General features: G+C 52.0%; 1 protein-coding gene across 4 annotated transcripts in view; it reads left to right on the forward strand.

Moving 5' to 3' along the window:
* Positions 1-352: 352 nt before the first annotated feature.
* Slc12a5 (solute carrier family 12 member 5) overlaps positions 353-24,446 on the forward strand; it is a 38,214-nt gene continuing 14,120 nt past the window's right edge. Inside the window, exons 1-11 of one of the 4 annotated variants that reach the window (XM_076930228.1) lie at positions 353-500; positions 13,118-13,212; positions 13,501-13,632; positions 13,945-14,091; positions 14,914-14,968; positions 15,450-15,580; positions 18,087-18,328; positions 18,991-19,202; positions 21,271-21,441; positions 21,673-21,771; positions 21,961-22,018. In XM_076930228.1, coding sequence (XP_076786343.1) covers positions 380-500; positions 13,118-13,212; positions 13,501-13,632; positions 13,945-14,091; positions 14,914-14,968; positions 15,450-15,580; positions 18,087-18,328; positions 18,991-19,202; positions 21,271-21,441; positions 21,673-21,771; positions 21,961-22,018 — 1,463 coding nt within the window. In that variant the 5' untranslated portion in view covers positions 353-379. Of the gene's footprint in view, positions 501-7,605; positions 7,852-9,062; positions 9,153-12,809; positions 12,985-13,117; positions 13,213-13,500; positions 13,633-13,944; positions 14,092-14,913; positions 14,969-15,449; positions 15,581-18,086; positions 18,329-18,990; positions 19,203-21,270; positions 21,442-21,672; positions 21,772-21,960; positions 22,019-24,446 lie in introns of those variants that run through there. The other 3 variants (XM_034494601.2, XM_076930230.1, XM_076930229.1) reach the window with 3 other exon arrangements.

Genomic DNA, 24,446 nt, shown 5'->3' on the forward strand with positions numbered 1-24,446 from the left:
CGATGTTCTCCTTAGAACATGAGCCTCACTCAGGAAGGCAAGTAGCCAGTTGATGGTCACTACTGTACGGGCAGAGGTCTCTGTTGGCCTAACACAGGATCACCATCAACTTGTGTTGAGTAAACGAACCCAGGTCTTTCTTCTGGAGAACCTAGCAGAGGTGGGGAAGCCCTCCGTGAGAAATGACTCCTATATGGGTGGGCTCCTCGGGTGTTTACGGTGAAACTGAGGGGGGGGGTCACAAGGAGAACTGGCCAGATTGGGGAGGTTGGGCACAGCGGGCACTAGGACCCGGCGCGGCGCGCGGCGGGCGGAGAAGCTCTTGGCGCTCCAGCAGCCCGGCTGCGGCCACTTGTGCGATCCCACCGCCCCGCGCGCCATGAGCCGCAGGTTCACGGTCACCTCGCTGCCCCCCGCAGCGTCCGCCGCCTCCGCTGACCCAGAGTCCCGCCGGCATTCGGTCGCCGACCCCCGGCGGCTCTCGAGGGAAGACGTCAAAGGTAGAGGCCGCGGGGGGGCGGGACTGCTGGGGGCGGGGTGAGAGGGCGGGGCCACCGCAGAGTGGGGCGGGGCCTGGGCTGGGCGAGGGGGCTGCAGGGAGCGGACAGGAGTGCGGACCCAAGGATTTGGGGCACCCCAGATGGAAGGGCGAGGGGGCGTGACCGGATCCTGGTGGGCGGGGCCACAGGGGAGCAAGTTGGTCCAGGAAAAGAGCTGGGGGCAGGGGTTGGGGAGGAAGGGGCGAGCTGGAGACTGAGGGCCTGGGTCTGGGTCTGGAGGGGAGTAGGCCCAAGCACTAAGGAGGTGGGGACCTTGAGGAGAGGGAGTGGGACCAAGGAGCGGGGACTATGAGATTGGGGTGTCCAGAGCTGCGGTGAAGCGGGCCTAGGTCTATTTGGGGGAACCAACCAGAACGGATTGGGCTGGAAGGATCAAAGTAGGGCCGGGGTGGGTGGGTGGGGTCGCTGAGGCAGGAGCTACGTTAACGGATCCTTGATGCCCAGCGGATTCTCCAGTCTTCTGCCTCTTTGTAGAGAGTCGGAATCCCTGGGTATCCCCTAAAGGAGACCGCAGACAGGGAAATTAGTTTGAATCTTAGGCAGTTAGGTCCAGGAAGGATGTCAAAAGACCCAGTCCCAGTCCTTGGGCATTCATCACCGTCTGAGGGAGAGCTCCTGAAGGGTTGGGAGGAGCTAGCTGAGCCGGAGTTGGGGGTGCTCAGTTCAGTGATCTTGTAATGGAAGTCACACGCAGCTACACTGAAGAGGGCAAAGGGGTCCTTCTGACTCTCCGAAAAGAAGTGACATCCTGGTTACAGAAACAATCTCCTCTGCAAGGGTCACTTTCAGGGTTTTCCCCTCTTTCTAGCTCTGTGCCCTTCTCCTTTGGAAGGAGAGGGGCGAATAGGCTTGGAGCGGCCCCAAGGCCGGGAGGAGAGGGCCTTCCCTGGTCGCTAGGGGTCGCTCATGAGCCGCGGGTGAGCTCGCATTGCCTGGAGCTAACACAAGCCTGTTTTGGGGGTTTTCCTCAAGGTATGGACAGCTCCAGGTCTGGACTTCCGCAGGTTCCAGTCAGGTGACCCGACTGCCTCATGGATTGTGGACACTCGGGTTTCTTCCCACGCTCTCTCTTTGCTGTAACTTCCCTTGTTTCTCAGTTTAAAAAAAAAAGGTTTATCAAACCTCTCAGAATCAAAAATTTCAACAACACCTTCTCATCACCGTTTTCTTTTCTCATCAAATCCAGTTGTTTCTCATGATTTGGCCACCGACCTTCAAAATTGATCCTGAATTCTGTTACATCTCTCCTTTGTCGGTCACCATCTCCCTGGTCCAAGCCTGTAATGTTGCTCACATATCCAGGACCACATCCTCCTCTCTGATCTCCCTGCCACCAGCCCGGTCTACACATCCCAGACTAAGATGCCCATCACTGTTGGATAAAGGCCTTCAGCCTGTCATTCAGCTTCTTTCTTCGTTTGCGTCTGGTATGTCTCATCCGTTTACCCCAGCCCTACGCTGCCCCACTTCCACAAGCTAGGAAAACTGGAGCCCATTCTATAAGTTATAGCTCATTTCACCTCTTCTGAGATCCTTTTCACTTTCCCTTGTTCCCAGGAAGAGGTAGTCATTCCCCTTCAGCCTGTCCACCGGAGCACATTTCCAGTGGATGCTGGTTCAAATACATTAAAGACAAAGGCCACGTCTCTTTATCTCTGTATTCTCAGTTCTAGGCCCAAAGCCTAGCAGTGAGTGACCAGTGCTCATCAGACTAGAGTGTGTGACTCTAGTCTTCTCCTTCTACTTCCCCCTTGCCTCTTCTCCTCCTGTTCCTCAGACCTTGGCCTGGGAATAAGATGTTGGGGACTCATGTCCCAAGGTGACTGCCCAGTTTGTCCATTTACACCCTCCAGACGCCTGCACCATCGAAGTAAAATATAGACCCGGAATTGGACTGTCCAAATTGTATGTGCAAAGTGTGTGGAAGGTCGTGTACCTGCGGCTGAGGCTGTTCGCATGTCTTGATGTGAATATCTCTCAGCAGTTTTCATGGCCTGTCAGGTACTCAGTGCTTACATCACACACTGTCCTGCCAGTGTGTGTATGACAGACATGTCAGTGTGTCTCTTTCCCCGTTTGCATCCATGAGATCACTCAAAGCTCCCCTTTGTCACGATCTGGGTGACTTTTTACGTCTCAAGCCCTCAGATGACCTCAAGCATCTCTCTCATGAAGGTCACTGCGCTGGGAATTAGATGAGCGCTCCCAGGGGGGACTTAGCATCTGCTGTCTTTTCCACAGCTGCTTTTGTGTCAGTCTTTAGACATAAGAGTCAGTCAGTCAGCGGCTCAGAGAGATGCTCTCCCCACTGCTGTCTCCAGGCCCAGAGGGAGCAGTGACAGCATGTATAAGGCCTGGGAGTGGCAGAGGGGAGGCTTTGGCAAACCATGTGTGTGTGAGCATCATGTTTTACAGGCAGGCCCAGGAGGTAAGGTTTGTCCCTTGGAATGTCGCCTGCTGTATGACCTACAGGGATGAAGAGGGCAGGTGAGCGGCTGAGCCCTGAGTGCACCATTAACCCGGGACTGTAGCTCACATGCTCAGCTGCCTCCTTCAGTCCATGGGAAGGAAGGTTGCTGATGCCCTCCTGGGATAGAAGTAGATATGGGACAGATTCTTACATCTCTGAGCCAAGCCCATATCTTTTTACCTACAGCCCCTGCCTCGGCTTTTCAGGGGGAACCTGGACAATGGAAAGGAACCCTGGGGCTGGCCCAGCTCACAGAAATTGGGGGTGTGCCTTCATGGAGGTAGAATGCAATAATTTTTGCTAGGGGATGAAGTAAGACCATAAGTTGGGCTACACACGCTCTGGGCCAAGCTCTATGGCATCATCTCAGACACACTGCTTCCCCCCCCCCCCCCCCGTCTCAGTTTACCTGTCTGTAGCATAGAGTAGAAAATGTCCTTCCTCCAATAATAGTACTGGCATTGAGTTTGTGGAGGTGGTCACACCTGTAATTCCAGGAGGCTAAGGCAGTCCAGCCTTGGTAAAAAAACCAAACCAAACCAAACTGTCCAGAGAGACAACAAAATAATCAGGGGAGAGGGTTGGATGATCTCTTAAGGGTGGGGCCTCCCCAGGACTCAGATCTCATGTTTCAGTCTGTCTGTAAATTGAGAAGAATGATGCTGTTATTGGTGTGTGTGTGTGTGACAGACAGAGAGAGAGAGAGAGAGAGAGAGAGAGAGAGATATGCTGGATACCTCTGCCCAATTGGTTTCTTCACCTTCAATCAAGACTCAGAACCTCACTGCCCACCTCAGCCCAAGGTGAGCCCTAGGAATCTCCATGACAACAAACTGGTTATGAACAGGGCTGCAGTTGCCATGGTGATAGGTCTCTCTCTCTCTCTCTCTCTCCCCCTTCCCCCTCCCTCTCTCTTTCACATCCCCCTCTTTCCCCTCCTCTCTTCTCAATGAACCAGAGCTATCTGCAGGCCCCAGCTTTCCCAGGCAGGGTGAGGGGAGGGTTGAATTACTCAAGAAGGGGTCCAGATTGGGAAATTGGGAAGATAGGCTGAGTCTGCAGGGGAATAGGGGGCTGTTGGGGTGCTGTTGCCATGGTGACAGGGCTGCAGCCTGTTAATTAAGCCCCCGGTTGCCACGGAGACCGTGGTGGTTGACGTGCTCTGCGGCAAGCCCTATATGTGTGGGGTGTGCTATGCACTGGACTCAACTCGCTGCTGGGATCTGGGTCTGGAGGATAGTGCATGCAGGTAGTAGGAGGGAGGGTGGAGAGAGGCCTTGGGTGGAGCCTTAGCTCTGTGACAGGAGGTGGGTAGGTCACGGGGTAATAAGAGTAGATAGGGAGGAGCTGAAGGGGGTACTGTGCCTGTGGAAAAGACAGTTGGGTCTTCAGCTTAGTGGTGAGGGCCCGCCTAGGGGTTGGGCGCCGAATTCTAGTCTCCTCTTGTAAATTCAGCCTTCCATTCCAGTTCCATTTCTAGACTCCAATTTCATCATAAGTGGTAAGTGGAAAAAATAATTTATGAAGTCCTTTCTAGCACCCCAGTCCTCCTGCAGAGAGGCAGCTTCCCTGAGCTTCTGAGAGACACAAGGTGGGAGGGCGTATGAATTTTAGAGACTCTGAATTCAAAAATAGGACCCTGCTTGGATGTCCCTTAAGCTGTTCTATCCAGAACTTTCCCTCTACTGCTCCATCTTCCTAGGGCTTTGGACCCTCCCCCTGCATGGGGAGGGGGTGCTGAGTGCTGCAGTCTGCTTACTGGGCCTCAGAGCTGGGCCCCTTTTTATTGGCCAAGGCTGGCTGAGTAGGAGGTGCTTACAATGAGTTTTCTCAAGACCTCATTAGGAAGGTGAGGGAGAGGACCTAGCCTCCTTGAGTGGTGTCAGTTGAAGTCCTTTGGGACTCTGCCCTTGCTTGGTTTATATGTCCCAGGAAGAGTGTCACCCCTCTTCACTTTGCAGTGTTCTGCCTGGCTTGGCACTTATATATAGACCATGCTAGCCTCAAACTTTTCATGAGAACCCTGCCTGTGCCTAGTAGGTGTGCACCCCTATACTCAGCTAGGTACCCCCAAATATTTTGTGGTATTGGGGATTGAACATAAAGCCTTGTGCATATTAAGCAAGCTCTAGCACACAGAGCTAAGGCCTTAATCTAAGACTCAAAGAAGACAGGGAGGAACCACTCCTTTATTTTATGGATGCAGATGCTGAAGTCCAGAAAGAGAGACTTGGTTTTGTCCAGGAATAAGCAGAATTCTGTAGCAGAGGATAGGCTAGAACCCGTATTTCCCACATCTTGGGTGGCTCTCCAGGTTAGAGCTCCAGTGAGGATTGGCAGTGAGGTGGTCACTCTGGCCTTCACCTCTTCCCCTGGGGATCTGCCCATCCCCACAGATAGGTTTACTCCCTGGGTGATCAGAGAGGCACTAGCATAAGGGCCAGAGATGAAGCATACCCTAATGGGGATACCCCAAGGAGTCCTCGTCTCCACAGATCTGCTCAAACTTACCCTTTTACACTTCTCTACAGATTGTGTGTGTGTGTGTGTGTGTGTGTGTGTGTGTGTGTGTGTATGGTGTATGACTGAGTCTGTGACAGCCAAGGGCATCAAATCCTTATACCTTAAAAAATTTTTTTGTTATTGTGCATGTGTGCAAATGACTTGCAAGAATCAGCTCTCATTTTCACTGAACTTTGCTTGTCAGGTTTGGTTGTAAGAGCCTTTATTACTGAGTTATCACACTATCTGCCAAATGTATCTTGTCTGAATGCTAACTCTCCATCCTAGCAGATTATATGGATGTCCACAAAACCAAACGACGTAGGCACCTTCTTGGAAAATCCCTCAGAAGCATCCTTGGGTCCATCGTGGAAGGCCCCACGGTTAGCTTAGTCTGAAACCATGGACAGATTCCACAGAACCATCATGGCCGTTGGTCCTGTCCAAGGTTCTGAAAATGCCTGACTAGTAAGAGTATCTGCAGATATGGGAGGCTTTTGGCTCCGGCAAAGGGGCTGGCTGTAGACCTGCATCTTTCTAACCTGGGCATAAAAGGGGAAAAGTTCATCCCAGACTCAAGCCCTGCTATTTTTTTTTTCTTGGAGCAGAGAATCAGAGGCAGCTGGGTAGCGTAGATATGATTGTATTCTTGTCTCTTTCATTGGAGGCAAGATCAATTTAAAAAGAGGTTCTATTGAGGAGAGACCTAAGTTGGAGTAAATAAAAATGGGTTCTAGACTGAATTCTGCCATTCATTGGCTTTGTTACCTGGGCAGTCATTTTCTTTCTTGGGTGCTTAGTTGTTTTTTCTTCTATGAAATGAAAGCTATACATTAGGTAAGATGAACAGTCCTTCTGTCCTGCAACTCTGCTGGGATTTTGATGACCCACACTGGGAACCAGGTTGACTGTAAAGCTATTTTCTCTTTACACTGTGCTAACATGTTTAGATCTCCTAGATGCAAAGGGTTTAAACCTCAAATGTCACTTTCTGAAGCATCTCCACCATTGGCTCAAGTCTGATCTCTGGGTTGCTGAGGGGGTCTCAGGGTAATCAAGCTTCTGGGGGAGGGGGCTGGTTTCAGGAGAGGACAGGAAAGCATGTCAGGTCTGGAAGCCTCGGAAAGCAATCCTGGATTAGAGGATTAGACATTCCCGCCCCAGGAGAAAATCTGGTCCCCAACCGGCAGGTGGCCTCATTCCCCCCTTCCCCCACCCTGTTCCCGGCCAGCTTGGGGCCAGCATACCCTCCCTAGAGGCTGCACCATCTCGGGTGGGAAGGAAGTGCTACAGGACCTCAGTGGTGCCTGCTTCTCACTGCATTTCATCCACAGACCATTGCACGTTAGAAAGCCCCTGTCTGTGGTGTGGACTCCAGGGACTTGTCTTGGGGGTAGGATACTGAGACTCCAGCCAGCCTGAGCACCACGAGAGAGTTCTCTACAACTCCTCTAGTGGCAGCCACTGATTTAAAAACAGAATGGGCCAAACAGACCCATTGACCTGAGCCCCCTCGGGGAGCACAGTGCCTCAGTGATGGGGGCCTAGGCCCCATCTTTCTCCTAGGCTCCTAGCTGTAGGGCAGCAATCTGGGAAAGGGTCTGGTTTTCCTTCCTCCAGGCCTTACCTCACCAGTTTTGTAGACAGGCTCCCTGGGGCCCTTATGTTCCACCGCGCCCTCCCCTGCCTCCTCAGTCCCCCACATCTTTCCCCTAGGGGTCACCGCGGACCCCCAGTCAGGCAGCCGCTGCGGGGCCGCCTCCCCACGGCCGCGACCTAGTTCCCTGCCGTTATTTTTAGGGCGCGGGATGGCACCTGCCCACGTGCCGGGCCCCGCCTGCGCGGAGTGGGGGGGCTGCGTCTGCTCTAGGGAAGCGAGGGCCGCGTCCCCCACAGCACCCCCTCCATACCACCCGCGCAAGCCCCCAGTTTTCCCGTGAGGGGGCCACCGGAGCTCTCTGCCCGCCTCTCATCCCCTCTCCTCCCTCCCTCCGGTTCCCCCCCCAAAAGAAAACCCGCCAGTGGCTCACGCCTCCTGCATACGGGATGAGGTGAGCAGCGCCGCTACTGAGAGGGGGCGCGCGCGGGTGTGAGCGTGTGTCCGTGTGCGAGTGTGTGTGCGCCGGGCGGGCGGGCACTGCAGCTTCTTCCTCCGTGGAGCGGAGAGCGAGCGAGAGAGCTCGAGCAAGCGAGCGAGCGGTGAAGGCGGGCAGAGGGGCGCAGGCAAAGCGGCGTAGCCATCCCGAGCCCGGCGCCGCGCAGCCACCATGCTCAACAACCTGACGGACTGCGAGGACGGCGATGGGGGAGCCAACCCGGGTAAGCAGTGGTCCGGGGGCGGCGGGGGAGGGGGCAGCGAAGAGGAGAAGGAGGAGGAGGAGGAGGAGGAGGAGGAGAAGGAGGAGGGCAGCTTCGGAGTGGGGGACAGAGCCGGGGCCGCCTCCTGCAGAGAAGAGCCCGGGGCTGACCCAGGCGGCGGATGCCGGATGCCGGAGGCTGCGGGGAGGCTAGCTCCATTGGAATGCGCTAGGCGCTGTCCACGGTTCTGGAATGCGCCGCGCTCGGAGGCAGATTGGGGACCCGGGGTTGGAATGATCCACGGCCTGGGGGCAGACTTGGATTAGCTACACCGGAGAGGCCGTGGGAAGGGGATGAACTAGCTAGAACAGGGCTGACGTGCTGTTCGACGTGCAGGAGGGAGGCTCCTTTCCCCGAGAGGGGACCCAGGCGTCCTGGCGCAGAGCAGGGACCAGCAGCTTCTAGGGGCGCAGTCTGCTGCAGTTCCTCGCTTTGAGTTTCCAGCTAAAAGGTTGGGGGGGGGGGCGGATTATGATGGCTCTGGGGTTTGGAGGCATATGATAGCTCTAGTCTGGGCTGCGGTGTCTCCTTAAGGGGACACTTGGTGCAACCAGAACCCCCTCCCCCAAGGCTCCCTGGAGTCCTTATCTCAACCTGAAGCTACCACTTCTGTGGATTTTTCTGGTCTACTTTGCCGATTGATTTCCTCTTCCTCTCGGTTCTCCGTGGGTTCCTATTCAGGACAGGAAGCAAGAACCTATTCTTCCCTCTTTCCCCCTTCTCTTGGTACCCTAGGGCGACAGTGTGGTTTTCAGGGTGGGGCAGGAGGAAGTCTTTATAGTTAGCTCTCTTAGCTATCCTGGTGAAGCTCCAGAAACGGGGTCCTAGTGGCTGACTCCCTACCGCTGTGTGGGGACACTGCGGACTCGCTGCGGTGGGTGCAGAGACTTGTTAGGAGCTGAGGGGCTCTGGAGCAAATCCTTGTGCTGTTCCGGTTCTCCTTCACTGCCGTCATCCTTCACTGCCGTTTCTCTGCTCCGAGGTCTTGGGGCCAGCCACCCCCTCGGGCTCCCAGGCCCCTCGCCGCCCCCCAGCGGTCTTAGCCATCCATCACGGCTGTCAGCCGCCCCCAGCCCCCACCCTTTAGCGGCGCTGCGTCCCCTGCGCACTAGCGCATCTCCAATGCCTGCCGTCTGCGCTCAGCGCCTTCCAACACTCCCCCAGGCATTGCTTGACCCTCTGGGCCGAGACTCCCATAGACCTCCCCAGGAGATGGTCCAAGACCCCAAGAGCTGAAAGCATGATCTCCCAGACACTAGCAGGTTTGACTCTGAGGTCTTTGATTTTTGGATCACAGTCAGGGCTAAGTAGAGGCGTGGGAAGGCTGGGGGCACCAGAGTCCCTGATCCTTTGTCCGAGACACCCCCTTCCCATTCTCCCACGGGGCTGAGTCCTATACTGGGGATAGAACTGCTACTGGCCAGCTCATCCATCTCTCCAGTGACCCTGGGGTCACCTCATCAGACAGAGCTTGGCGGCAGGGGGAGGGGAGTTGTAAAGTCCAGTTGCGGCAGCTTCGGGCATCTTGAAGCAGTGCTCTTGAAGCTAAGGGAAGGGATGTCACTTCCTACGAGGATCCCCCTCAGATACATCCACTATGAGACATCCCTGTTCCCCAGAATGGGTTCTGTCTATTCCTCAGCATCTGCTTCCTCCACCGACCTTCACTGTACCTCTGTGCTTTTGGGGGGGGGGTCCCCAAAGACCTACTAAAGAGGCACACATGTGTTGGAAGCAGGATTCTGACTAGTAGTTCTTTTCAGTTATTAGGCCTCTCCGTTTTTCTAGACGCCGAGTGTAGCAGGCCCATCTGGAGACTTTCTTTCTATATATAGAGTCCAGCGCTTGGAATTAGAGTGGCCAGAACCTGGGTCAAGTATTCTGCGTCCCAGAGGGGAAAGGTCTACCCTGGACGCCTAATGAAGGTGGTAGGAGACACTGAAGACTTCCTGAGTCTGATCAAAGAAGGACCAAGAGCCCCCTGACTCTGAGTCTAAATTTTTGGAACTATATGGAAGGATCTGGGTGGTGACCTGAGAGGGGAGAGAATGAGGACTCGTCTGGGTCAAAGAAGACCCCAAGGATGTTATCCCTGGCACCTAGATCTTCTTTCCCTTTGAGGTCTGATGTCCCCTTTTTCTCCCCAAGTTGCCGTGGGGATTCCCTCCAGGTTCAGCCCCAGGACCCGGAGGAGGCTCCTTAGCCTGCGCCTGTTTCCTCCAGGCGAGCTCTGGCCTCCGCAGCTTAATTGAAAGCCGATTCAGGCTGAGAGCTCCCAGGGGGCGGGGACGGGGGCGGGGGCGGGGGCGGGGAAGGCTCAGCCTGGGTCTGGCCAGTTTCTTTCGCGCCTCTAGGCTCTCCCCCATCACCCAGACTCCTGGCTCTAGGGAATTAGGACTAGTTTCCCCTTCGTTGTCCTGTTCCTTTGAGAATGCAGACGCTCGCTCCCCATCCCCCTTAACAAGTGAGCCTAGCGTTCCAGGCAGGGGACAAAATCAACCCTTGGTTGATGGGGCCGGGAGCCTGGCGTCTGGCCCAGGCAGCGGATGGAAAGGCGGGACCCAGGACGAGCCTACCAAGTTGCCCCCTCCCCTGCGCTCCTCTCCTGGCCCGGATCAGGCCTGTAGTCTGGCTAAGCGTTGCGCGCCGCGTTACATAAGTGGTTGCGGGCGCGTGGCCGGCTCGGCTCCGCGCTGCGCGGTCGGTCCCCGCTGTCGCCATGGAGACTGGCGCCAGGCCTCCTAAATACGGGGTCTCCGGCCAGGATGTACCCCTTCCAGCCCGTTGAGCGCCACTTGCTAGGGCAAAGAAGGCAGGCTTGAGAGGGGACGCGAAAGACAGAGGGGCGGGGCGTTCCCGATGGTGGTCCCGGACCCAAGGAAGGATGGTTTTAAGAATGGCATCCAGCCATACAGACAGAGAAGCCCTTAAGTCTTTCAGCTAAAGGAAGGATGTGGAACAAGGAGTCCATGCTGGATGGGTATCAGGTGTGCTAAGAATGTTAGCTGTAATAGTAACAGTAGGTACACCTGTGTCACCGCCATGGCGTGCCTTATTCCACCTTGAGTCCCTAACCATCCAAGTTAGGCCAAGTTAGTATCCCTTTGCAATGGGAGAGCGAGAGGCTGGAGACAGAGCCAGAGAGGCTGGTACTGAAGTTTTCTCAGCTCGGGCCCTTTCCTGAACACTAGGTTGTTTTGTTTTTTTGTTTTTTTTTCTCTTGCACCCCATTAGCTTCTCTAGTCCCCACTATCCTGCAGCAAGAGAAGAAGGCATCTATCTGGTCAACATTTTAAAAGGACAGAGGCCCACCTCACTTTTATTTCTTTCATTTCTGGTCCCAGACAGATCTTTTCAGATTCTGGAGTCTGAGAGGGAAGCCTTGGGGAATTTTCCTCCAAATACTATTTCCTGAACATCTATTATGTACTGGCTTCCACAGGGAGGATAATAGGCCTGTTATTCCCAGTAACTCACCCTCCCCCCCCCCCACACACACAACCCCACTACCTCCCTGGGAGAGAAAAGAATGGCAGGGGTTTAGTTAGGCGATCCAGCGTTTCTGTCTCAGTGAGCAAGGTGGAGGTGGGTGAATTTTGGACCAGGCATTCCCCCCTCTCCAATTTTCTGACAGGTTGGGATACACGATGCTCTGGAGATGGGTCCCCAGCTGGGTGGTAGGGAGGAGGCAGAGAGTTGGACAGACAAGGATGTCAAGACATAACGGCTAGGAGAGATCCAGGGTCCACAGGGCCGTAGCTTTACTTAACTTGGACAATGGTGCTTCTCCCTAGAGTCCAGGAACATGTCTGCTGTTCCACCTTCAGCTCTGGTGCTGAGTGAGGTTGACAGCTGGAAGTACCAAGTTATATCCACGGAAAACTCGTAGCTTTTTGGAGGGAGTTTTCTTTGCATCAACAGTGTTTCTCCTTGGCTTGGCACATTTCTTAAACACATTTGTGCGGTTACTTCTGGTCCTCAATGTGTGCAGCTTCTTTCATGGGGATTGGTCCCTCCAGGAGCCCAGGCAGCTTCTGGACCTTATGATGGATCACCTTCAGGCAAATTCAGCCTCTTCCCCACCCAAATTCCTTTCTTCTACACTTCTACCTCATTAAACTACAGCACCTCCCACCCACTGACTTATGCTGGAAACCTCAGGCTTTATTCTAGATCTTTCCCTCCCCTTCCCCAAACATCTGCTTCCGTAGTGCTTGACGCTCGAGTCTTTCCATTGCCTCATATTGCTGGACCTAGCTTAATGTTCTAGTTGCTTGCTGTATGTCTCACCTCAAGCCAGAAGGCTTGCTGCAAAACCCAAGTCAGGTCCTGACACTCTTTGGCCTGAAGTGTCAATGACTGTCCATTGTCCTCTGGATGAGGGCCAAGTTCTTCAAGATGGCCCGCCGCTTCCTTAAGTCTTGCACTGCCTTGACTCATCCTTCGCCAAAGCCACGGTTCATTCCTAGGCCCCCAATATGCCCCTTCCGAAGTCTCTGGCCGGATCGTGCTTTGTTTAGCAGTTTTAACCTGTTCTGGGTTCTCTCTGCCTAGAACACTCTCCTGCCACCCCCACCCCTCCAGTCTATCCCTTACTCATCCTTCAGTTCTCAGCTGACACGTCACTTCCTCTGGGGAGCCTCCTGTGACCTCTCAGGCTGGGCTGCGTGCCCTCCTGCATCCCTGATGTTCGTTTCTTTCGCAGAGTTTAGCAGTCCTGTCTACCGCTTCTTCTCCCCTGGATTTGGCTGTTTGGTCCCGCTTCTGCCTATTTTATCACCACATGGGAGTCTGACAGTAAATGGGAGAATATAAGATATCAAGGGGATATAAGATACCTTGGGAGTTCAGGTTGCAAACTTCTCTGCTGTCCTCTCTGGGGGGCGGGGGGTGAAAAAAATCAAACATTCACCCACATACTAAGACTGGGCTCATTTATATCCAAGAAGACAACTCTGGTGACTTTTAGGTGTCATGGTGGATGAAATAGAACCCTCCCCCAAGAGCAAAGAAGGACTCACATGTTCACCAGAGGCACTCAGACCATGCCAGCAGTAAACTGGGTTCTTTTTCCATGCTGCCAACTAAAATCATGTAAGAAGGCAGCGCAAGCCCAATCCCTCCAGTGTGTGACCCGAGGCTCTGAGAGCTAACGAGGTCATAGAGCTGTAAGCAGGGTGGATAGGGCACAGTGACTGGTGTCAGACCCGACTCCTCTCCTTCTCAGGCGATGGCAACCCCAAGGAGAGCAGTCCCTTCATCAACAGCACGGACACGGAAAAGGGCAGAGAGTATGACGGCAGGAACATGGCCCTGTTTGAGGTGGGCTGCTTGGGTTCCATCCGTGTTCCCTCCTTCCCTCGGGAAGAGTCGCCACCTCTCCATCCCCACTCAGGTCCACCTTCCTCGGCCTCCCTCTCCCTCCTTGGCCTTTCGTGGTGTTACCCTCTTGGTTCCCTGTCCTCCTGTCCCCCTGCTCCCTGTTCCTTGGTTCCCATCACATCCCAAACTCAGGGCTTGACCTTTGTCCCCATCTGTTTACATTCATCTCACTCCGTTGCTGCCCTGACCCTCCAGCTTCCTAACACTGACCCCGTTTTTCCTCCATAGGAGGAGATGGATACCAGCCCCATGGTATCCTCTCTGCTCAGTGGGCTGGCCAACTACACCAACCTGCCCCAGGGAAGCAGAGAGCATGAAGAAGCAGAAAATAATGAGGGTGGAAAAAAGAAGCCAGTGCAGGTGGGGCTCTTGGGGGAGAGGGGATGGGAGAGGGAGTATGGGGGAGGAAAACAGATCTGGACAGAGGGTTGAATGATGGAGAAGCAGGAGAGGGGGGTGACTGTATGGGGAGAGGAAGGATGCGTGGGGGAGGTGAAGGGAGGGGTCCTGGGGGCTGGCAGAGCGTAGGAAAAGCATGTGAGAACCTGGGGGCAGAGTAAAGGGTGGGGAGCTGCAGGAGAGGAGAGGCAGGGAAGGAACATGGAGGAGGCGTGGGTTAGGCAGTTGATAATGAGCAGGCAGGGCAGAGACTGATGCTGGCCTCTCTGGCAGGCCCCACGCATGGGCACCTTCATGGGCGTGTACCTCCCGTGCCTGCAGAACATCTTTGGTGTCATCCTCTTCCTGAGGCTCACTTGGGTGGTGGGCATCGCGGGCATCATGGAGTCCTTCTGTATGGTCTTCATCTGCTGCTCCTGTGTGAGTGACCAACCCCCTCCCCTCTTCAGGGAAAGCAGCTGGGGTTTGGCTGAGGCCTGGGGGTGGGATGGGTAGGTGGATGGGGAAGCATGAGACCTAAGCTTTTTTATAGGAGTCACTGCTTACAATTTCTGAGAGTAAATTAGGCCTGACTGGTCCTTCCTGAATCTCTTAGGCTTCCCTCTGACCACTGCCAATCAGGTTTCACCTGGATCTGTGTGTATGTGTGTATGCGTGTGATTACAATAGTACTGCCAACCCATTGATGAAAATGGTAAATGCAGAGAAGAAAACAAAATTCAAGTTAATTGGATGAGCTCACATTTTGAAAAGTCTCTACTCACGAGAAATGAGATTATGTCTCACAGATAACTTTCCAATTAGATTCTCCTAACCCATATTGAAACAAAAATCCAATATCCAATGAACACCAAACTTGAGTCTTCACACATAGCCTTGAGACTACTCTGGGTGTGAAGATGTCAGTGCTGGGGCTATTGTTCCCATTTTACAGATGAGGATACTGAGGCTTGAGAAGTGAACTGAGTTTTCTTGGGTCATAAGATACCTTGGGGCCAAATTGTGGTTACCAGAGTTCTCTGGCACCATAGCTCCTCCTATTTGCATGGTGAATAGGCAGTTATTATTATATTTTTTTAAAGAAGAGCTTGGCATGAATAGAAATTGGAACAGACCCAGAGAGAAGCTCAGGAGAGGAGAGCCTGTGGGTTTGGCTGGTGGCTGTAGGGTTTGTTGGTTTGGCCACCAGCCAGGCCGCTGCTGCCCCCAGCAGTCACCACTCTGATGCTCTCTTTCCTACAGACGATGCTCACAGCCATTTCCATGAGCGCGATTGCAACCAATGGTGTTGTGCCTGGTATGTGACTGGGCCCTTTGCGGAGTGGGGGAGGGCTGGAGGCCTAATGATTGACAGGGGAGCTGTGGGCCAGGCTTTGGGTCACGACCCAAGAGCCAAGACAGTATTGCAGATTAGAAGCTGGGCTATGATTGTTCATGGGGTGGGTAGGAGTGAGCCTGTAGGGGCTAGGGAAGGAGGCAGATGCTGGTGTCGGGTAGGACAATGGTTACTCTCTCCCCCACCCAAACCGAGACCCTCCTTTGTACCATCCTATTTTCTGAGCCATGACCTCTTTACAGGAGTAATTAGCAACACGGTAATAATTAATGCAGCAAACTCCATGCAGAGTGGTTGGCTAGGTCTCCCACAGACTCCTTTCTGGGGCTGCAGCCCGAGGTCTAGAGACACCTTCTTCTGTCCTCTATCCCTGAGCCCTGAGCACTGCAGAGCTGCCCGGGGCCCTCTGACCCTCTTTGCTGACACTAGGATTTCTCTGCAGCTGGTGGTTCCTACTACATGATTTCCAGATCTCTGGGCCCGGAGTTTGGGGGTGCCGTGGGCCTCTGCTTCTACCTGGGCACTACCTTTGCTGGGGCTATGTACATCCTGGGCACCATCGAGATCCTGCTGGTGAGAGGGGCAGGGGAGGAGGTGTGGGGGTCCAGGTTGTCAGCCACTTAAGCAGCATTCTCTGGACACCTGCTATAGGCCAGGCTACTGCTTAAGGCCAAAGAGAAGTCGGATGTGGTCTGTCTCAAAAGAGTTCCCAGTCTGGTAGGGGAGACAAGATATGATAATTATGTAACACAAACAGCTGTGGTCTATCTGGCACCCACTGAGTTCTCAGCATAGCTCCAAGTGCTTTACACTCATTATCTTGAGTCCTTAGAGGTTTAAGTATTATGATGGCATTTTACAAATGAGACGTTCCAAAAGGCAGATAAAGCTAGCTCGAGGTCACTCAGCTACAGGCATGTTGGCAGAGGTGGATTGGAAGTGTTAAAATAACAGCTGGAGTAATGACAGCCCATGACATTCACGGGGCTGTGCGAAGCACTCTTTGAATGCAGAACCCTGATAGACGGTTCTTAGACTGCAAAAGGACCACGAGGGACCTGTGTAGAGAGATCTGTTAGGAGTCGTGTCTGATGGGGAGACTAGGTGTCTGTGCTGTTTGAAGGGTGCTGCCTTAGGCTTCTGTTCTTTCTGTTTGGGTGGGTGTGTATTGCATGAGGGGTCCTTGGTGTAAGGAACTTAGTTGGAAGTTGGAAGGCCTCTTGCCCAGCATGCTCGGAGCCCTGACTTTGCTTCTCAGCACCTTATAAACTCTCTCTACTTGGGAGGTGGAGGCAGGAGGATAAGAAGTTTGCCATCAGCTACATAGTGAGTTTGAAGCCTGTCAGGGCTACAGGAGACCCTGCCACAAATGAAAAGAAAAAGAAGAGAAGGTGTCAAGCTAGCGTGTTCCAAATCCCCCATGTCCTCTGCAAGACCTACGGTTTTCAGGCTATCAGGGTTTGTTTGTTTGTCCCCGCCCCTCCACCCCCCATGAATCTTTCATGTGTTAGGGTACAGCCATTTTACAGATTCGGAGGGTAGAGTCTCGGGGACGTGTGAGGAGTGTGAACCTACATTCCTCTGGCTTCCAGGGTCTGTGCTTGTCAGCTGTCTCTCATGGTATTGGAAAACCGAAACTAAAGGAGCAGAGCCTCTGGTTTGGGGGCGGGAGAGAAGACGTCAGGGACTGGGAGGTGCCTGAGTGGGCATTCTGGTGAGAGCATTGTGGACCTCTGTGACCTCTGTGACATAAGGCGTTTCCACACGCGGTATCAAACAGTGCCCACTGACTGCCACTGGAACAATAGCAGACGTTAGGAGAAAACTGATCCAGTGGAAATCAGAAGCATTTTAGTGTCCGTGTCTCACACTTCTGTCTTTCTGTTTGACATTTTTCTGCATTTGTAAAACCTAACTCCATCTATAAATAATTCCTTACAATCCTGAACGCTCCATTTATTAATAAATAAAAAGTAACTTAAACAAATATAAGCATTTTAAGTTTATGTAGACAGTATGAATATGCAAAAAGTTACATTTCAACTATTTAATAAAGGCTTCTGTTATCTTTTTTCTTTTCTGTCTCTTTTTTTTTTTTTTTTTTTTGAGACAGGTTTTTTCTGTGTAGCCCTGGCTTTCCTGTAACTCACTCTATAGACCAGGCTAGCCTCAAACTCAGAGATTCATCTGCCTCTGCCTCCCAAGCGCTGGAATTAAAAGTGTACATCACTACACCCAGCTTGTTGTTTTCTTAAAACAGGGTCTCCTTAGAGTCCAGGCTTGTTTGGTACTAGTGATTCTCCTGCCTCAGCCTCCTGAGTGCTCAGATTACAGACATGCCTGGTACCACTGATATTTGAACATTCCTACAAATACATCTACAACCATACACACACACACACACACACACACACACACACACACACACACACACGAGTAAATATTTCCATGTGTAAATTAACAAAAGTGAGATTATCAGATACATTATTTTTTAGAACTTGACTTTATTCATCCAATACACTACAGATAATTTTTAAACTCTTGAAATGAGGTCTTGCTATGTAGCTCAGGCTGGTTTCAAATTCTCCTGCCTCAGCCTTCCATAGTGTGGGGATTGTAGGTCTGTAGCACTGTGCCTGCCACAGATAGTTTTGGAATCAGTCCATATAAATTCATGCCTTTCTCTGGTTTGATACTGGGGATTGAACCCAGCGCTTGTGTTCATATTAAATGTACTTTCCATCACAGAATCATCCACAACTCTGTAGTTCAGCTAGAATCATACGAATTTATTTACCTATCCTGTAGGAATGAACATCTGTTTCTCTACCTTTGTATCATAAATGACAAAAGTAATAATTATAATTAATAGTCATAATAAGTAATGGCAGTGAAGAACCTTTCCCGGCATCTTTGAGTGGTGGCATTTTTGTGGACTGCCTCATAGATCTTATACGAGAACTAGCCAGTGACCTGTTAATGGATCCCGTTTCCCATTTTGGAGATTATTTCCTTGGGATGAGTCTCAGCTGTCCTTTCCTGGGTCACCTGTCTAACTTCTTTTGCTCCTTTCCTACAGGCTTATCTTTTCCCAGCTATGGCCATCTTCAAGGCAGAAGATGCCAGTGGGGAGGCCGCCGCCATGTTGAACAATATGCGGGTGTATGGCACCTGTGTGCTCACCTGCATGGCCACCGTAGTCTTTGTGGGTGTCAAGTATGTCAACAAGTTTGCCCTGGTCTTCCTGGGCTGTGTCATCCTGTCCATCTTGGCGATCTATGCAGGGGTCATCAAGTCCGCCTTCGACCCACCCAACTTCCCGTGAGTGCTGTCTTTCTGAGTCTGCAGTATTGTGGCCCTCACTGGTCCAGCTCAGATCGACATAGTGAGAGTGTCTGCCGGGTCTCCTCTCTTTACCTCTCAGAACTGGAGTGTGTGGATTGAGAGCAACATCCCCTGGAAGGGTGAAAGTTTTCTGTTTAGGGGAGTTTATTCAGGCTGGGTAACAGTTTTGGAGGAGGGAAGAGGTTCTCTTGAGTGTGTCAGTTGCTTGCTTTGGAGGACTTAGGCTTCTAACTGAGTATGCTCAGTGTGGTAGAGAACCTTCTGGATGAGCCAGCCTCCTGGAATACGCAGTCTTGGTGTCTAACACATTCTCAAAGACAGTAAAGAACTCAGGAGAGCCCAGGGTTCAGGTCCCCTTTGGTTTCTCCTCTAGTAAGGAGTCGCCATTATCTCAGTAGCTAAGAGGACAGGACACGGAGGCTGCTGTCCGCGGTGCTGAACACAACACAGGACTAGCAGACTAGTTCTCCATCTGCACGCTAGAATTGCCTGGGGACCTTTACAGAAACCCCAGACAGATTGAGAGTCTCTGCATGTGGGACCCTAATGTCTGCATTGCTAAAGCTCTCAGTGGCTCTCCTGTGAAACCAGGGAGAGGTCTTGTTCATCCCACCTTCCTTGCTCTCGTCTCTTCCTAGGATCTGCCTCCTGGGGAACCGCACGCTGTCTCGCCATGGCTTTGATGTCTGTGCCAAGCTGGCTTGGGAAGGAAATGAGACAGTGACCACACGGCTCTGGGGCCTTTTCTGTTCCTCCCGACTCCTCAATGCCACCTGTGATGAGTACTTCACCCGAAACAATGTCACAGAGATCCAGGGCATTCCTGGTGCTGCCAGTGGCCTCATCAAAGGTCTGAGGGAGAGGGGCTGGTGGGGCTGGTGCGGGGGTCATAGGTTACATGGTCAGGATTAGGGGCATCCCCTTGGGACCCAGTTCAATGAAATCGGCTTTAATCGAGCACCTTGTATAGGCCATGTTTTGTCTTTAAAATTATGGTGAGGTAGAGGCAAAAGTGTGGAATTCACTTCACTGTTATTAAAAGAGAGAGCCTGTCTAATAAGTATTCTCGACCCACTAAGTACTCAGCTCTGTGCTGACACACTGGGATCACAGTACACACAAGTCTTAGTGTGGGGATCTTAGTGACAGGTAGTGTGTTGCTAATAAACTATGATCCATATAGCTGTGTATTCAGTGTCCAGAGAACCGTGAGGACACAGCATCCGTGTGCATCAGGTCACAAGAACAGGGGCTTCCACACTTGCCAAGGGAGATTGTCAGTTATGTAGGGAAACAAGGCAGAGAACAGCCTGCCTAATGTGTGTGGCCATGAGAGGCATAGCATGTCCTCTGACCGCAAGCCATCCAGTGTGACTTGGAATTAACGTACCAAGAAAGCGGGGCAAAGAATGATGCTAGAGAGGGTAGCACAGCCAGACTGTGGCAGGCCCCAGAAGCCATGCTGAGGAGTTACATCCTGAAGGCAGTGGGGTTCAGGGGAGGCAGTGGGGTACAGGGAAGACAGTGGGGTACAGGGAAGACAGTGGGGTACAGGAGGAGCAGTGGGTGTGCAGGAGGAGGCTGATGTTGTAAGTTCAGGACAAAGATGACTCTGTAAGGAGAAACAATGGTGGTTTCCTGGGAATGGAGTGGGGGCTCTCAGCTAGAGTTACTCTTCTGCCCTGGAGGTGTTTGATCATGTCTGGACACACATACAGAGAGACACACTCTTACTTTATTTTATTTTGCTTGTGTATATATGCGTGTGTGTGCACATGCATGGCATGTCATGTGTGCATATGGAGGACAGCTTGCTGGAGTCTGTTCTCTCCTTCCACCATGCGGGTCTCTGGGATTGAACCCAGATTATCAGGCTTGGCAGCAAGCGCCTTTACTTACTGAACCATCTTGCTGGTCCATGGAGATATTTTGGTCATCAAAACCAGGGGGGTTGACAGGGCAGTAATGGTTCACGCTTTTAATCTTAGCACTTTGAGGTAGAGACAGGCAACTCTCTTTAAGTCTGAGGCTAGCCTAGTCTACAGAGTGAGTTCCAGGATAGCCAAGGCTATACAGAGAAACCCCATTTCAAAAAAAAAAAAAAAAAAAAAAGCAAATAAACAAAACCCAGAGGGGTTGGGGCTGGATAGATGTCTCAGAGGTGAAGAGATTCTGCTGCTCTTCCAGAGGACCTGGGTTCGATCCCCATCACTCACATGGTGCCTCACAACCATCTGTAACTCCAGTTCCAGGGGAGCTGATGCCTTCTGGACTCTGCAGGTGCCAGGCACACATGTGGTGTGCACAGACATGCACACAGACAAAACACCCATGCACACAGAAAATGAGACAAGCCAGAGAGATGCCTGTAATGCTCTGACAGCCTAAAGTGCTGTTTGCTCTCCAGAGCAGAGTCATCTACGCCGCCCACCACTGGTGCACAGTGGTGGAGCCCCAGGATGGGAAGAAGAGACCTGTTAGTGAGTGGTCACAGACAGAGATGGGACTCTCTGAAGCAGAGAGGGGAGCAGACGCAGTTGAGAGTAATGCCAGGGTCTTTGAATTGATGGATGCCAATGCCATTGCCAAGATGAGAGATTCAGGAGCCAGTTGGGGCTTGAGAGCTGATTAGGTCACCTGGGGACATGGGGAAGTCAGTCTCAGAGAGGATCCTCTATGTCTGTCCCACCAGATTGGACAATTTAAGGGCAGAGACTCAGTCCCATTCAGCTTTGAAATTTGGGTTCACACCCTGGTACAAAGCAGGAGCTTGGGAAATGGCGGGATGTCTAAGGCCAGCGCTGGGCGGGCGGGAGTGAGAGGTGGTTAGTCTTGACTTTCTGCTCCCCATTCCTATTGGTCCAAGCTCTGGCCGCCAACTTCTGGACATCTCCCTGAGTACCTTCATCTTCCCACAGAGAACCTGTGGAGTTCCTACCTGACCAAAGGGGTGATTGTCGAGAGGCGTGGGATGCCCTCTGTGGGCCTGGCAGATGGTACCCCCGTTGACATGGATCACCCCTATGTCTTCAGTGATATGACCTCCTACTTCACCCTGCTTGTTGGCATCTACTTCCCCTCAGTCACAGGTGAATGGGAGCTTGGAGAGGGAGTCCTCTGCCTGGGAGCGGGTGGACAGGAGAGTCAGCGCCAAGACTAGGGGTTCTTAGTTTGATGACCTTGCCACCTAAGCAGGAGCTGATTGTTCAGGTGAAGGAACCTCGAAAGAGGTAGCATGTGAGGCACCGGGCCCCCAACTCCAATATGTGTCCTTTCCTCTGTGGCCCCGGCTACTATCTGAACTGCTCTCCTGCCTACAGGGATCATGGCTGGCTCGAACCGGTCTGGAGACCTACGGGATGCCCAGAAATCTATCCCTACTGGAACTATCCTGGCCATTGCTACCACCTCTGCTGTCTGTATCCTGCATAGCTGAGCTGTGTCTACCATGCACGCTCCTGTGTGTGTGTGTGTGTGTGTGTGTGTGTGTGTGTGTGTGTGTGTGTGGTATTGCAGGAGGCACTGTAATTGTTTCCTTCTCTGGTGGCTCAGGATGAGGGTGGGGGCGAGCACCACCATGCTAGATTCTCCTTCACTTTCTGCCCTAGACATCAGCTCTGTTGTTCTGTTTGGAGCCTGCATCGAGGGGGTCGTCCTACGGGACAAGTAAGGAGAGGGAATGGTTTTGTCCTGGGGGAGGGGTGGGTTCAGGGGGAAACAGACCTGGGGTGGGGAGGATGCTGGGACCTGGGTAAGGGGCCATGGGTGGGAGACCCCTCAGTTTCCTCTTATTAAATAGTTTCTCTTCCTTGTCACTGGAAGCTTTAAAAAAAAAGTCTCCTTAAAAAGATGTCACCTTTGGTTTGGAATAATGATACATTTATTTAAGGTCTTTTTAGTCATTCATTCATTCATTCATTCATTCGCCTAATTCTTCTGTGTATTACTCACTGCTTTGAAGGTTCTGAGGGAAGCAAAGAGTAACACACAGATTTTTCCCTTTGTTTGGTTTGTTTTTTGTTTTGTCTTGGTTTTGGTTTTTTTTTTTTTTTTTTGTCCTGAAGGAGCCCCCTGGGGTGATGGCCACACTTATAAACAGACTTAGATACAAAACAAGAAGAGAGCCCAGGGCTACAGAGAGCACACAGGGGCATGGCATGACCTGGTCAAGTGAACAATTTGCATACATTACTGCTGTTTTAGGGCAGTTTGGATTCCATTTATCTGCCTTAGTCGTAAGACCTCCCACGAGATTGCCAGGGGCCAGCAGTTCCTCGACTCGGCTCTTTATCTAGCCTTTGAAGGGCTTCAGAAGAGGGTCCTCTGAGAAAGGGCTGCAATGCGTGTGTGGGGGTTGTTTTTTTCTTTTCTTTTCTTTTTTTTTTTTGTACACTGTAATTTGTTCATCACCAACCACAGATCAAAAACATTTGGCTAAAACTCAGCTTGTGTAGATTTTTCTTGGTCATTGTCTCCTAAACAATACAGTATAACATCCGGGTCCTGAGTACTTCCAGTGTGTTGGGGGCGGGGTTGTAAGTCACCAGACATGAGTCTGAGTTTATAGGAGAGTGTGTGCCTGCCAGTGGGTACTGTGACATCTATAGATGAGTGAGCACAACAGTACCTGGCATTTGGGGAGCAGGGGTACTGGCACCTGACCCCCTGCAGATCCTGCCTGCTGGTCATCTCACCCTTACTTCCTACTTTATTTAAAATTTGTATTTATTGTTGGACTGTGGTGGTGCACACCTTTAATCCCAGCACAGAAGCAGGCAGATCTCTGTGAGTTTGAGGCCAGCCTGGTCTATAGAGTGAGTTCCAGGCTAGCCAGGGCCCCATAGAGAAACCCTATCTCGAAAACCAAAATAAATTATTTATTGCCAGGCATGGTGGTGCATGCCTTTAATCCCAGCACTTGGGAAGTAGAGGCAGGCAGACATCTGTGGGTTCAAGGCCAGCCTGGTCTACATAGTTCCAGGACAGCCAGGGCTATATAGAGAGACCCTGTCTCAACCAACCCCCCCCTAAATTTTATTTATTTACTTATTTATTTATTGTTAGTATATATGTATGATGGGAGGGCTGTGTGCACGTGTGTGCAGGTGTATGTGTGACACGGCACATACTGGAGGTCAGAAGACAACTTTTAAGAGCTGGTTCTCTCCCTCCACCATAGATTCTGGGGATTAAGCTCAGGTCTGAAAATTTTGCATCTGACTGTTATTTTAGAGTAGGTTGACCTCCATACATCTCACTTAATCATAGACCTGTCATGAGACTGCCAAAGGTCCAGCAGTCCCTTGATCCGCATCTCTCCACCTGGTGTTGGAAGTCCCTCAGCAATGTTCCTGTGAGCACATCTGGGGGACAGGACTCTGTGGCCGCTGAGGCAGCGGTCCCCTCTGCTCTCTTTTCTCTTCTTCCCCCCCCAACCCCCCGCTTACTTTCCTTTCTTTCACTGTTTAAAAAAATATTAGTTTTTATCCTATGTGTATGAGTGTTTACCCGCATGTATGTCTGTGTTTCACATACATGCCTGGTGTCCATGGAGACCAGAAGTGAGTTGCTGGATCCTCTGGGTCTGGGGTTACAGGAAGTTTGTGAAGTGAAATGTGGGTTCTGGGAATTGAACCCAGGTCCTCTGGAAGAGCAGCCAGTGTTCTTAACAGATGATCCATATATTCTGCCCATCCCCATTCTGTGGAGCTAGGGTCTTGCTCTGCTGCCCAGGCTGCTCTGGCGTTCCTGGACTCAGGGCTTTTACTGCATCAGCCTCACAGGTGGCTGGGACTGTTACAGTTGCCACCACATCCCTTCTGTTTTGAGACAGTGCCACAGATGCAAAACTATTTCGTTTGGTTTTGTTTTCTTTTATTCTTTTTCTTCAGACAGGGTTTCTATGTGTAGTCCTGGCTGTTCTGGAACTCACTCTGTAGACCAGGCCGACCTCAAACACAGGGATCCACCTGCCTCTGCCTCCCAAGTGCTCCACCATGACTGGCCTAATTATTTCTCCTCCTCCTCCTCCTCTTCCTCTTCCTCCTCTTCCTCCTCTTCCTCCTCTTCCTCTTCTTCCTTTTCCTCCTCCTCC

This window comes from Arvicanthis niloticus, chromosome 2, assembly GCF_011762505.2.
Source record: "Arvicanthis niloticus isolate mArvNil1 chromosome 2, mArvNil1.pat.X, whole genome shotgun sequence".
NCBI classification, from domain to species: domain Eukaryota; kingdom Metazoa; phylum Chordata; class Mammalia; order Rodentia; family Muridae; genus Arvicanthis; species Arvicanthis niloticus.